The 13,881-nt window shown below is 50.9% G+C and overlaps 1 protein-coding gene across 1 annotated transcript in view; it reads right to left on the minus strand.

Annotated features, from left to right (window-relative positions):
• Positions 1 to 108: 108 nt before the first annotated feature.
• Positions 109 to 13,881, minus strand: part of Grtp1 (growth hormone regulated TBC protein 1) — a 28,345-nt gene continuing 14,572 nt past the window's right edge. Inside the window, 5 exon segments of the mRNA XM_052751694.1 lie at positions 109 to 343; positions 2,715 to 2,809; positions 2,812 to 2,899; positions 2,971 to 3,143; positions 12,236 to 12,332. Coding sequence (XP_052607654.1) covers positions 254 to 343; positions 2,715 to 2,809; positions 2,812 to 2,899; positions 2,971 to 3,143; positions 12,236 to 12,332 — 543 coding nt within the window. The 3' untranslated portion in view covers positions 109 to 253.

Raw genomic sequence — 13,881 nt, forward strand, 5'->3', positions numbered from 1 at the left:
TACGGGTCCCACCCAAAACCCAGCTAAGGTCATCAGGCTTGGTAGGTGTGTGCCGAGCCATCTCACTGGACAGATGACTCAATGTAGAACTCCAAAGACGGACAAAGAAAGGTTTTAAATCATCCTCTTTTAAAAGTTCACATTAGGGGTGGTGGTTTCAAGTATTTACAACAGGAGCACGGTGGCAGGAATTGGTGAAGTGTCTGCTCTGGAGCAGTTGCAGCAGTGGTGGCAGGGAGGTGTGCGGCTGCACTCAGCCCTGCGTCAGCAGCGCAGCTCGGCAGCTCTCACGGAGCCTGGTGATGGTCGCCATGGACAGGCTTCCTGGTTCTGAAAATATTTTCTGGAAGAGAGACAATGAGCTTTTCCTAAGGACCCCTCGTAACACATTAGACTTTAGTTGTCCCATACGAGGCCCCAGGCCTGGGTGTGGTGTTACACGCCTTTAATCCCAGCACTCTGAATTAGAGGCCAGCTGGTGTACATGAGGCGGCCCAGGCCAACCAGGGCGATTAAAAACTGGGAGATGATGGCTCATGTCTTTAATCCCAGCACTTGGGAGGCAGAGGCAGGCAGATCTCTCTGAGTTCAAGGACAGCTACACAGACAAACTCTGTCTCAAAAAAAAAAAAAAAAAAAAAAAAGTGGCACCTGGCAGGCAGACCAACCTGCCAAGCACTATGTGTCATGTATGGTTTTGGCAGGGAGGTGGCCTGGGTGAGGATTCCGCCTCCCAGAGGATATGGCGGCACAGTGCCCTGCACTAGAGGGGGTACTCCAAAACGGAACTGAATACACTTGGCTCCTACAAACTCCAAGCAAGAGCACCGACTACCACAATCCTGAGGCGCAGAGGTCAAGTCAACCAAGACTCGAAGCCCAGGAGTGTCACACTGGAGCTGTATCGGTTCCAGGAACCAAGCTCAGGGTGGGTGCCTCTCTTCAGTGAGCCATCTCACCAGACCAAATAATTCAATGTGTGACTGCAAAGATGGTAACAAGAGCTGCAAACCGTCAGTGGGTCCCAGTTCTCCGGGGACAGGAACTGGTAGCAGTCACTACCTGCGTGTGCATGGGAGGAAGGGGGCCTCTGCTGTTTCTTTGTTCACACACTTGAATCCAGATTCAAGTGTCTGAGAGCACAGATCCTCTGCAGCCTGTGAACCGCTGGTTCTGGGGTCCTATTCCACGCTGCTGCTGTATTTAACCTTGGGATGAAGCCCCAACTCCAAGAAGTTTATGGAAGAGCCCTCTCCATCACACCCAGAACTCCCTGGCTTGGCTTCAGTATCACAATATGAGAACAGGAAACAGCTGCGGGGTCAAAGGTCCCTACTAGGCCCCACCACAGGTTCCTGTCCCTTTACCTACTTGGAACTGCCCACACATCATCTGGACTACAAAAGTCAGAACCACCTACTTTCGAGGTACATACGTGCCCCATTTTGTGTGTGTGTGTGTGTGTGTGTGTGTGTGTGTGTGTGTGTTTTGAGATGGGGTTTCTTTGTGTAACCTTGGCTGTCCTGGAACTCTGTACACCAGGCTGCCTTGACCTCCCAAGTGCTGAGTGCTGGGACTAAAGAGGCGTGTACTACTACACCCTATGTTTTGTTTTTTTGAGACATGGTCTCTAGTCCTGGTTATCCTAGAACTCAATATAGACCAGGCTGGTCTTGAACTCACAAAGATCCTCCTGAGTGCTAGGAATAAAGGCATGAGTCACCCTCTCCCCAGCCACACCTCCTCCATCCCCCACCCCCACCCCTCCAAGGGTACTTCTTGCCAGCAAGGGCTTCAAGCCACAGCTTGATGGAATAGAATAGTTGCATGCAAGAGGCCTCTGCCACATCCTCTGACTTTAGTGACAGTGTACACCTTTAACCTCAGTACTCAGGGGACAGAGGCAGCCTGGTCTCTGCAGTTTGAGCTCCATGTGGTCTACATAAGAAGGTCCACTACCTGAACTGAGTCTACCAGGTTGATCTCAGTCTGTGGGGAAGGCTTTGCCCTGGAGGAGATGGGAATGGGGGGCGGGAGGGGGGAGAACAAGGGAATCCGTGGCTGATATGTAGAACTGAATTGTATTGCAAAATAAAAAATAAAAAAAAAAGAAGGTCCAGGCCAGTCCTGAGTCAAAAAAAAAAAAACCTAGAAAGGAACCCTCAGGTTCTGCTTTGCATGGGTTCCTGCCAGGGTCACTCAGCGCTGGGCTCTGGCTCTCAGTCCTTCAGCCTAGGTCTTGCCCAGCCTCACCCCCACCTCATATTCAGCAGTTTCTAGTCCACACAGCCTGCACGTCCTAGCTTCACAAGTGACCCTCTTAGGTGTCAAGGATGACTATGGCTTATCAGGGCAGGAGGAAGTCCATGCCTTCTGAAGGCTGGTAGTCAACAGAGCCAGGGAAGAGGCTTTGAGCTAGCCGAGCACCTGGAAGCCTCACTGACATGCCTGCCTCCTCTCCTGGACTCCAGGGAAACCTGGGCACATCCAACCAATATGAACCAGAACAGGCTCTCCAGGTGAACAGCAGTAGCCTCAGACATGAGGTCAGAGGGACTTTGGCAGCCACCTTGGCAGCCCTGGACTCCAGCCATAGCTCAAAAAGGGAGGGAGCTGCTCACGGGGAGAGGGACACTTGGCAGTTGCTGGCTGGGACAAAGATCTAGAGAGCTGAGCTCCCCCTCCCTCCCCAAGTCAAGCAGCCCAGAACTTACCTGCATGAACGTGTGACACTCGGTCACAAAGTCCCCTTTGGTGATCTGCTTGAATTTGTCACAGATGTCTGGAACACTGCTGGCTTCCAATATGATTCCTGGTGTTGCTTAATTAAGGTCAGAGCAACCCGGAAGATGATCTTGGAGCCTTCGTTGAACAAACAGTCCCAGATCCGCAGCACAGTCTGTAGAGACAGAAATGCCCAGTCACTCGCCACGGCGGCCCACACAGCCCGAGGTTGATGAAGGTGCTCACCTCCACAGGCAGGATGTCCACAAATAGGCAGATGAACCAGCGGGACACCAACAGGGTCCACAGCACACCATGACCGTCCATCAGGGCTGCCACCGCTGGCAGCTTCATCCTCACCAGCTCTGCCAGGACCTCCTGATCGGTCTTCAGCCCCAGCATTGCTGGGCTATAGTAATCTGCCACACGGGACAAGAGGAATGGAGACTCGGATCAGGGGGGCCTGGGGGCAGTGGCCTATATTCCCAGCTACTTGGGAGACTAAATTCAACACCTGCTTGAGTGACAGAGTTTAAGGGCAGCCCAGATAATTTCATGAGCCCCTGTTTCAAAATGAAACTTAAGAAGGCTAAGGATGCAGACCAGTGGTAGAGCACTTGTATAGCATGCACAAGGCCCCGGGTTTCATCTGTACAAAAAAAAAAAATCACCTGTGAAAGGAAATTTTGACATAAGCTCCTCCTTTGAGGAGCCCGGAGGACACCCAGCTTAGCAAGCTAAGTCAGAAAAGCCAGGTCCTGTGTGATTCTGTGAGGTTCTCAGGACAGAAAAACTCAAGCCACCACTGAATGGTGCAGAATGCGAGTCACAGGTTAATGGGATAGTTTCAGGTTCTTGGAGCTGGGACGCAGCTCAGCTGACAGAGTACTTGCCTTATCCAGCATGCAAGAAACCCTAAATTTGACCCAGTGTCACTAGGTATGGTGGCACACACCTGAAATCCCAACACTTGGGACATGTAGCTCTTGGCTATATAGTGAGTTTCAGACTAGCCTGGGCTGTGTGGTGGGGTGGAGGGATGTATGTAGTGATGTACTGTGTACCTTAATAAACTTGCCTGAAGATGGGAGGACAGAGCCAGCCACTAGATTAGACACAGACACTGGAAGGCAGAGATCCATCTGGGTCTCTGTGAGTTCAAGGCCACACTGGAAACAGAGCCAGGCAGTGGTGGCACACACCTTTAATCCCAGTACCGGGAAGCACCCACAACTTGAATCCCAGGAAGTGATGGCAGGGCGGAGAAAGGTATATAAGGCGTGAGGAAACAGGAACTAAGGCAGTTCAGCTGAGACCCTTTCGGGTGAGGACTCAGAGGCTTTCAGTCAGGATTCGTGGAGTTGATGACATAAGAGGTGGTGGCTGTGGCTGCTCTGCTTCTCTGACGTTTTCAGCCTTCACCCTCATATCTGGTTTTGGGCTTTTTATTAAAAGACCATCGTGGGGTGGTGGTGGCGCACGCCTTTAATCCCAGCACTCAGGAGGCAGAGCCAGGCGGATCTCTGTGAGTTCAAGGCCAGCCTGGTCTACAAAGTGAGTTCCAGGAAAGGTGCAAAGCTACACAGAGAAACCCTGTCTCAAAAAAAAAGGGGGGGGGGAGGTTAGGGATTTTTAGCTCAGTGGTAGAGCGCTTCCTAGCAAGCACAAGGCCCTGGGTTCGGTCCTTGGCTCCGAAAAAAAGGGAAAAAAAAAGGCCATCTAAGATTAGAACAACAGATGTGGGCCTGGACAGCCATACATACGGAGATCCAAGGACAACTTTATGGATTTAGTTCCCTCTGCTCAGCAGTGTGGGTCCTGGGACTCAGACTTGGGGGGCTAGCCTTGGAAACGAGTGGCTTTGCCCACTGAGCCATCTCACTGGCCCCCTACTTAATTTTTTTAACTTGTTAGGGCACTGTGTTGTTATAAATTTTAATGCGCTGTTTATGTTACAAAAGAATTCAATAAGTCCGTGATAAAACAGAAAACCATGACACACTAAATACACACCAACAGTGTCTTGTCCGTGAAGTGAACACACAACAGTGATTGTGGCATGGGATGAGCAGTCCACACTCATTTATCATCAAGGCTGAAACTGAATCATTCTACTGACATGGAGTTCCAGGGCAGCCTATCTCAAAAAAAAAGAAAAAAAAGAAAAAAAAGAAGAAAGAAAAAAAAAGGAAGGAAGGATGGACGGACGGACGGACGGACGGACGCCCTCTTTAATACTTGCTTTGAGTCTGCCTCTTGGGGCCTTTCACCATTTGCACCTTTCTTGTTTCTGTTGTTAACTTATTCTGGGTGTTTCTGGGTGTTGGTGGTTCTCACTCTGAACCCCAGGATGACCTGCAATGTGTGACTGACTCTCTTGCTTTGACCTCCTAAATGCCCGGATTACAAGCTAGGATTACATGGCCAGCTCTTCCTAACCACTCATCCTGTTCAGCTGGGAGAGGCATGTGCAGAGACAACCAGGGCCGTCCCCTGCTCTATCATCCGCTCAGCAGAGGGAAAGGAGCTGGGCGGGAGTATCGGGGAAGATTTGCAGAGGAGCATTTCATGACCTTGGCCCTGCTTGGAAGCTTAGACCAGCTTCCAAAAATAGAGACGTTAAACTCATGCCCCGAACTCCACGGCACTGACACTGTCTCCTAGGGGAGGATTACATTAACCCACTCACCTCTCCACTTCCTACCCATCTCCCGTGGAAGTCAGTGTAATACCACCCTCGGACATTAGGTATGACCACAGTGCACAGACTGGGCCAGAGCCACGCACAACCCTAGCTCCAGGGAATGCCTCTCCTATTCCAGGGACATCTATGCCTTTGTTCATAGCCCCACACCCCAGGCTCAGCCACAGCATCCTGGCTGCACCAAGAAAAGGTAGAGGCTTCCAGGTTCTGCTACCAAATCCAGGAAGAGCCACAGACAAGTGGTGTGGTCTGCAGGTGACTGACTTTCTCACTTACACTCTTCCTTCTGCATGGTTTCCATAGTGAAGATGTATGCATTCTGTGTCACACACGCTGAGACTCCACCTGTTTGCTCCCAATCACAGATAAAGGACAGTCAAGAGCGCCTATCACCAGTTCCAGTCATGCAGGAAGCCCACAGTGGCTGGCAGAGGGGCTCTGCTGGGAATGCAGGAGCCCTCACCTTTTGTTAGAAATCGCTATGGAGGCCAGCTTGGCCCTGCAAGCAGCCTAAATGAAAAAAAGGAGCCGGGTGTGGGTGGCGTGCACCTTTAATCCCAGCACTCAGCGGGCAGAAGCAGGCGGATCTCTGTGAGTTCAAGGCCAGCCTGGAACAGAGTGAGTTCCAGGACAGCCAAGAGAAACCCTGTCTCAAAAAAACAAAAAACAAAAAAGAAGAGGAAGAAATGGAGAAGGGGAGGAAGGGAGGAGAGAAAGAGAATAAAAAACAGATCCAGCTGAGCACCGTGGCACATTTCTGCAATCCCAGCATTCAGGAGGCAGAGGCAGGGCCAATGAGTTCAAGGTTGTTAGCCTGGTCAATACACTGAGTTCTAGGCCAGCCAGAACCACAGAGGGAAGGGGAAAGAGTTACATTGGGGTAGGGGTGAGAAGGAGAGGGAGAAAGAGAATATGAATGATCCCCGATGCTGGCGAATGCTGTTTAATGGGCACAAAACACCTGGACCCACACACACACCAAAAAAAAGCAGAAAGCCCAAATCGAGAGTCCAGGGCAGACCCAGCAGACAGACTCCTTGGGTTTGGGTGATGTCGGAGTCTATAGAAAGGGATGGCATGGCCCACTGTGCTGGCCCACCTCACTGTAGGCAGGCTGGGGGTGCCTGCCTACAGATAAAAGAGTGTAGGGAAAGCCAAGTACAGAGACATCAACTCCTGGGACTCAATGAAGAGTGCTGAGCCTTGGGCCCCAGAGCTATCACATTGTCCGAGCCGATGAAACAGTACCTTACCCTGCACACCCAGGCCTTGCAGACAGATGTCCAAAGCTCTGTCTGCTATCAGTGAGGGCCCAGAGCTATCACATTATCACATTGTCTGAGCCGATGAAACAGTACCTTACCCTGCACACCCGGGTCTTGCAGACATCTCCATAACTCTGTCTGCTATCAGTGAGGGCCCCAGGTCCAGAGGCCCAGCCTTGGAGACCAGTGCCTTTCTTTCCCTTGCTGTGACCTCGGGTTACTACTCTGTAGCTCTGTGCCCTGACCACAGATCCTCACCCCTAGCTCTACCTACCAGGACACAGCCACATCCCTAGTCAAAGGACATCCCGAGGATTGCTCCCAGATCTGAAGCTAAAGGGTGGAGACAGAGGCGTCCAGGGATCTGTGCCACCGACCTGCTCTTCGGGACAAAGGGTCTGGGTTCCTTCATTCCGTCCTAAACCCAAGCCCTAGTGTAAGTGACTGCACTTACGCTAGGAGGAACGGCCATCAGCTCACCACCACAGGGCCCAACGTGCACACTGTCAACTGTGTGCTTCTAACGGATCCTGCTGTCACAGTGCCTGCACTGAGTCTCCTTGGTCGCAAGGCCAGTGAAACAAGGCATTCTGGGAAAGTCTGTCTCCCTCGAGTGTCTTGGTGCAGTGCTGAAACTTCTGTCCTCACGCACATCACAGGCACGAGCACCCAGGAAAAGCGGCACACAAGGCTCGGTGTCCAGGAGTCCTGTCTTGGGGTGCACCCTGCAGCTTGAGGTGGCACTGCAGTCTCCCACATTCCCTCTCGGCTTTTTGAGGTAGGAATTCCCTATGTATCTCAGGCTGTCCTTGAACTCCTGACCCTCCTGTCATAGTCTCCCAAGTGCTGGGATTACAGCGCGAGCCACCATACCCAGCATGCACTGCTGGGTATGCATGACTATAATCTCAGTTGTGGATATGAGAGGAGGGTCAGAAGTTCAAGGTCATCTTCCAATACATAGCAAGTTCAAAGCCAGCCTGGGCTACTTGAAAAATAAATAAACAGGTATGGTGGTGCACGCCTTTAATCCCAGCTCTTAGGAGGCAGAGGCAGGTGGATATCTATGATCTCTGTGAGTTTGAGCCAGCCTGGTCTACATAGAGAGTTCCAGGCCAACCAACACTACATGATAAAACCCTGCCTCAAAAAAGTAAATAAGGGATGGAAAGATAGCTCTTAAGAGCCCTGGCTGCTCTTCCAGAGGACCTGGGTTCAATTCCCAGAACCCACATGGTAGCTCTAAACTGTAATTCCAGTCCCAGGGGACCCCACACCCTCATCTGGCCTCCAATGGCACCAGGCATGCACGTGATGTACAGACATGCATGCAGGCAAAACACCCATACACATAAACAAAAATAAATAAAATCTTTTTATTTTTATCTTTAAGTATTTATATTTTCCTAATTCCTAACCATTAATTAGTAATAATAGTTTTTAAGGCAAAAATAATTACTGGAAAATGAAAAACATGGTCCCAGTGGGGAGATCGAACACCAAACCCTCCTTCCAGAATGAAGGCGCCCCAATACGTGGGCACAGCACAGTACTGGGGCGCAGTACTGGGATCGCCACTCCCTTCTGAACTGCCATGTCTGGAAGAGGGAGATTGAGATAATATAGCTCAGATTATTTTTGCTGCCTGGCTTCAAAGGAAGAGCCAGACTCACAAGGTCTAATTCCCAAAGGGCACTCCTGACCCTGAGATTAAAACTACATGACACATGAGCCAACCCACAGGCAGGGCAGGTGGCCATCGGAAGCCACCAGGAAGGTTTAGTCTGTTTAGACCTGGCTGAGACCAGCAGGACAGGGGAGCCCGACTCCATCCCTCCTGCACTAGGAGCTGGACCCTTGGGCTGCGGAGACCTGGAGCCTCTTAGCATCAGGGCTGTGTCTGGCATAGGCAGAGGTGTTGCTGTGACCAGCAGTTAGCAACCTATTTCCCTGCATTTCAGGGGAGAACAAGCCAAACTGTTTCCTGGACATGCAGAAATCTACTAAGGGATTCTAGGCAGACACAGGGATTGTCCACTCCAGAGAGGCCATCAGCATGGTGACAGTGTCCTTCCACATGATGATATGAGGCTTCCATCATGACAGACTGATGGAGCAGCACCACAGGGGTCTTAGAGACTCGGGACCTGCAAGCCTACCATGATGGAAGATTCCGGTGTTCTGGGACACTAGGGTGAGAAGAGGTAACAGATGGTAAAAAAAAAGTCCTTAGTCTGAAGCCAGGCATGACAGTACACACCTGGGGATCTCTGAGTGCCAGGCCAGCCTGGTCTATATAGCAAGTTCCAAGACAGCCAGAGAGAGTGAAAGCCCGTCTCAAAACAAAAAAGTCCTCAGTCAACTTCTGAATGACGGGCACAACCCCAGGGAGGCAGAAGAGGGACGTGCCGATCCAGCCTCAATCAGAGGCCTGGGGATGGGATTGGGGTAACCCTGGGCTAGTCAGGTGGCCAGTGAGAGTCACGCCGTGTCTCATATCCCTGAAGAGACCGCGGCATTTCCAACAGGTTTCAGCAGATCATGACCACATGTGCCCCGTGAGGGCGGAAAGTCACCTGACAACTCCTACTGCATGAGTGTTGTGGAATTATTCCTTTACACGGTGTGAAGATATGTCACTGTGACTGGTTATATAAAGAGTTGAATGGCCAATAGCCGGGCAGGAAGAGGTTAAGCAGGACTTGGGGAACAGAGAGGTCTCAGGAAAGAAGAAAGATGGAGACGTCAGAGGACACGGAGAGGAAACAGGAGGTGCACGATGGTAAAAAAAGCCACAAGACACCGGGTGGCGGCACACGCCTTCAATCCCAGCACTCGGGAGGCAGAGCCAGGCGGATCTCTGTGAGTTCGAGGCCAGCCTGGTCTAGAGTGTGAGATCCAGGACAGGCACCAAAACTACACAGAGAAACCCTGTCTTGGGGGGGGAAACAAGACAAAAAGTAGATGAATATAAATGGGTTGGTTTAAGTTACAAGAGCTAGTTAGAAACAAGCCTAAGCTAAGGCTGAGCTTTCATAATTAATAATAAATCTCTGTGTCATTTTTTTGTGAGCTGGCAGCTCAAAGAAAAAATCCGGCTCCACATGAGCCTGCCTCTCCTTACTACGGGGCCTTCCAGGTTCTCCCTCCAAGCTGCATTCCTGTACCTCAGGCCCTTAGGGCCTCTTTACACAATCCAGATACTAACCATGTCACCCATAAGAACCACACACACTTTATCCACACTAGAAGCTACCTCACTCATGGCATCTTTAATCAAAACTACTGGCACGGGCTTTTTTTTTTTCTTCCTTGAGATGGGGTTGCCTTGGGTGAACTGGAACTTCCTATACAGACCAGGCTGAACACAAACTCAAACTCGCAGAGCTTGCCTCTGCCTCCTGAGGGATGGGATTAAAGCCGTGTGCCTCCATGCTCGGCCTCCCCTGTTAGGATTTCTGTAGCTAGAGTTTTCCTGCCTGGCCCACAGTCAGGACAAATCTTTGTCACCCGCCAGTCCCACAGCCGCTCAGACCCAACCAAGTAAACACAGAGACTTATATTGGTTACAAACTGTATGGCCGTGGCAGGTTTCTTGCTAACTGTTCTTACAGCTTAAATTAATCCATTTCCATTAATCTATACCTTGCCACATTTTCCACTGGAGATTTTGTCCGGGTTCAAGAACAGCCTGTGCCAATTCCCTTTTTTTTTTTTTTTTTTTCAAAAGGAAGAAAGCCAAGAGGTCAGAGCTATGAGCTATTTTTTTTTTTTTAAACAAGAACCTTAAATCTAATTTCCTTTGCTTAGCCTTTTTCCTAACCCTTGACAACAGCTATTAGCAAGCCATAGGAAAGCAGGGCAGTGGTGGCGTACTCTTGTAATCCCAGCACTTGGTAGGCAGAGCTGGGTAAGTCTCTGTGTGTTCAGGGATACAGCCATTATTGGATACACATGCCTTTAATCTTAATACCAATCATGGAAAACCTGGAGGCCTATACAGACAGGCCGTGAGGAGGCAGTCATGTGGTTGGGTTTACAACCAATGAGAAGGCAGGACAGGAACTCTATATAAAGACTTTAACACAGGGGTAGCTCTGGTTCGGAGAGGTAGGACCACCGCAGGAGGAAGGGTAAGGTTTTAGCTCATAGCTCTGACCTCTTGGCTTTCTTCTTTGCATTGGTTCTGTGTTTCTTATTTAAAAAGACGGTTGGTTACATCTACAGATTTCTATTGCTGTGATGAAACACCATGATCAAAAGCAAGGTGGGGAGGAAAGGGTTTATTTGGCTTACACTTCCATAGCTGTTCCTCATCAAAGGAAGTCAAACAGGGCAGGAACCTGGAGGCAAGAGCTGATGCAGAGGCCATGGAGGGGTGCGGCTTACTGGCTTGCTTCCCATGGCTTGCTCAGCCTGCTTTCTTATAGAATCCTGGACCACCAGCCCAGGGATGGCACCACCCACAATGAGCTAGGCCCTCCCCATCAATCATCAATCAAGAAAATGTACTACACACTTGCCTACAAGGCCAGTCTTGTGGGGGCATTTTGTTTGTTGAGGGTCCCTCTTCCCAAATGACTCTAGCTTGTGTCAAGCTGACATTAAACCAGCCAGCTCGCATCCCCACCTCTGTGCCTCGTGGGCTAACAGCAGCAGCAAGGTGAGCTTGCTTCTCTCTGGTGGGTCCCAGGCCACCAGCATGTCCCTACCACATGCCTCAGCAAGGACACATCCTGCAGTTGTACCTCAGAACCCAGGCTCGGAAAAGACAGCAGTAGATCGGCCTGGAGCGGACACATTCCCTAGGCCTCCAGTCTCCTCCTCTGGGAAATGTGCTTGACCAATATGAACACACAACTCAGGTTGCCGTGAGGATGTTAGAAGTTTAGCAGGATCCAAGAACAAGGAAGACAGCCCGGGCTCAAGGCCACACACACACACTCGTGTTCTAAACACCTTTCTGAGGGGGCAGGCACAGGGCTGGGCAGGCAGGAAATCCTCTCTGTCCCCAAGTCACCGCCCTCAGGACAGCACAGGCTCTTCCCAGTGGCCCTCACCGCAGCCCCTGGTCTACACTGGCTTTACTACAACTGGTGCCTCTTCTCTATTAATGACTAGAAGGCAGACAGATGTGAAAAGGACTTCCAACTTACAAAGCAGCAACATCTGTCAACAATATGCTGAGTTCTCACAAACTCGGTAAAAACATTTGGGCCGTGCGGCTCCTGTGTGATCAACTCGACTACACAAAGGCCACACACACAGGGAAGGGACCAGGACACACGGCCCTTGGCAGAGAGCACAGAAGCCAACCATGCTCTCCCTACATTTTCTCCTCTCCTCTTCTCCCTCTCTCCGGTGTTGGGAATTAAACCCGAGACCTTCCTTCACGAAAGCCAGAAGGGGCTCCATCCCTGCGTTACATCCCAGCCATCTCACGCCACCCTGACTGGTCAGCCAGACCTTTTCAAAGACGCCAGAAGCGGGACGGGGCGGGGCGGGGCGGGGCGGGGCGGGGCAAAGAGAACTTCCAACCTACCAGGTAGTATTCTTCCAACAAGAGCATCCAAAAGCCAAAAAGATTCCTCTTCGTTCTTGGTGATAAGGATCAGATATCCTGCTATGAAATTCATTCCCTGGAAGCAGAACGGAAAACAAACTTCACCCTGAGCTCTAAACAAACAGAGTGCAACATTGCAGCTCACAGCAGGTTTCCACTCTTCTGCCCTTCCGGGAAATTTGGGAAGCTCTGGTGCGGTGGTTCTCAACCTTCCTAGCAGCCATGACCCTTTAATACAGCTCCTCAGGTTCTGGGGACCCCCAACCATAAAATTATTTCACTGCTACTTCACAGCTATAATTTTGATACTGTTATGAACTGTAAATGTCTGATATGCGACCCCCCCCCGCCGGGGTCACGACCCACAGGTTGAGAACTGCCGCTCTAGACCCACCTTTGCACAGTAGGGACCCATGGCTGGTTGTCTGCACTGTTCAGCCACTCAGTATGAAAGAGGGAACTCAGCCTGAAGAACACCGACTGCCACTCGGAATATAAAACCAAAGGCTCTCTCCTACTGCGGGCCTTTGGTACCGTCGGTGGTGACCAGCACTGAGCTCTGGCAGAGGGGAACCTGCTAGTGACCGTGTTTGTAACAGCAGCCAAGATCAGCCAGGCCTGGTGACATAGTCGTATAATCCCAGCGTCTTAGGAAGCTGAGGTAGGAGGACCACGAGTTCAAGGCCAGCCTAGGTAACTGATGGAGACTGACTCAAAATAAAAAGTGAGAAGAGGCCTATGGGATAGCTCAACGGTACAGCATTCGCTCCACATGTTCAATCCTCAGTCACCCCGAAAGGCAAACAATACAAAGGAACAAGGACCATGGTCCTGACTGAAGGAGCAGGACCATGATAGGACTCTCCCCAAAGGGCAGACGCTGCCAGAATCCAGGGACCGGCGCGAAGCCAGGCAGAGGCCACGGCCCTTGGAGCTTATGATGGGGACCTAGGAATGTGTGCTCCTGTCACTTCTGGGGGAATAAAGCTTTGCACAACTTCTGTCCTCCCCCCTTTCATTCCGTCTGTCCTTCTAAAATAAACCTGCATTCCTTTAGAAATAAGGGAAGAGATCCAGCTTCCCACGGCCCACAGGGTAGGCTCAAGTAACACCAAATGGACCCCGCAGGTGTGGTCTGCACAAAGATACACTTACCGGGAGCCAACGCCCACCGCCAGGCACACAGCCTCCAATACCTCTGTTCTGTACCTCCACACAGAATGTCCCCAAGACTAAGACTCCACACACAGGAAAGATGCACAGGGGCTAGGAAGATGGCCCTAGTAAAGTGTTTGCCCCACAGCTGAATCCGGATCCCCAGTGCCCACATGAAAAGGCGGGCTTTGTAGCATGTGCTGATAACCTCAGTACTGGGAGGTGGAGACAGGCAGATTACGGATGGCTGACCAGCCAATCTGCTTAAGTTAGCAAGCACCAGGTTCAGTGAGCTCAGGGGGCCATGTCCTAAAAATAAGATGGGGAGTTATTTAGCTATAGGGTAAGACACTGGATGTCAACCTCTGGCCTCCACGGGCAGCTGCATGCACACAAACTCCTGACGGGCGTATGGCTTGCACACAAAGGCTGGATGAAGCTCAGCGACAGAACTTTTCAATCATGCAAAA

This window comes from Peromyscus californicus, unplaced genomic scaffold (assembly GCF_007827085.1).
Source record: "Peromyscus californicus insignis strain IS unplaced genomic scaffold, ASM782708v3 Scaffold_23__1_contigs__length_62951481, whole genome shotgun sequence".
Lineage (NCBI taxonomy): Eukaryota > Metazoa > Chordata > Mammalia > Rodentia > Cricetidae > Peromyscus > Peromyscus californicus.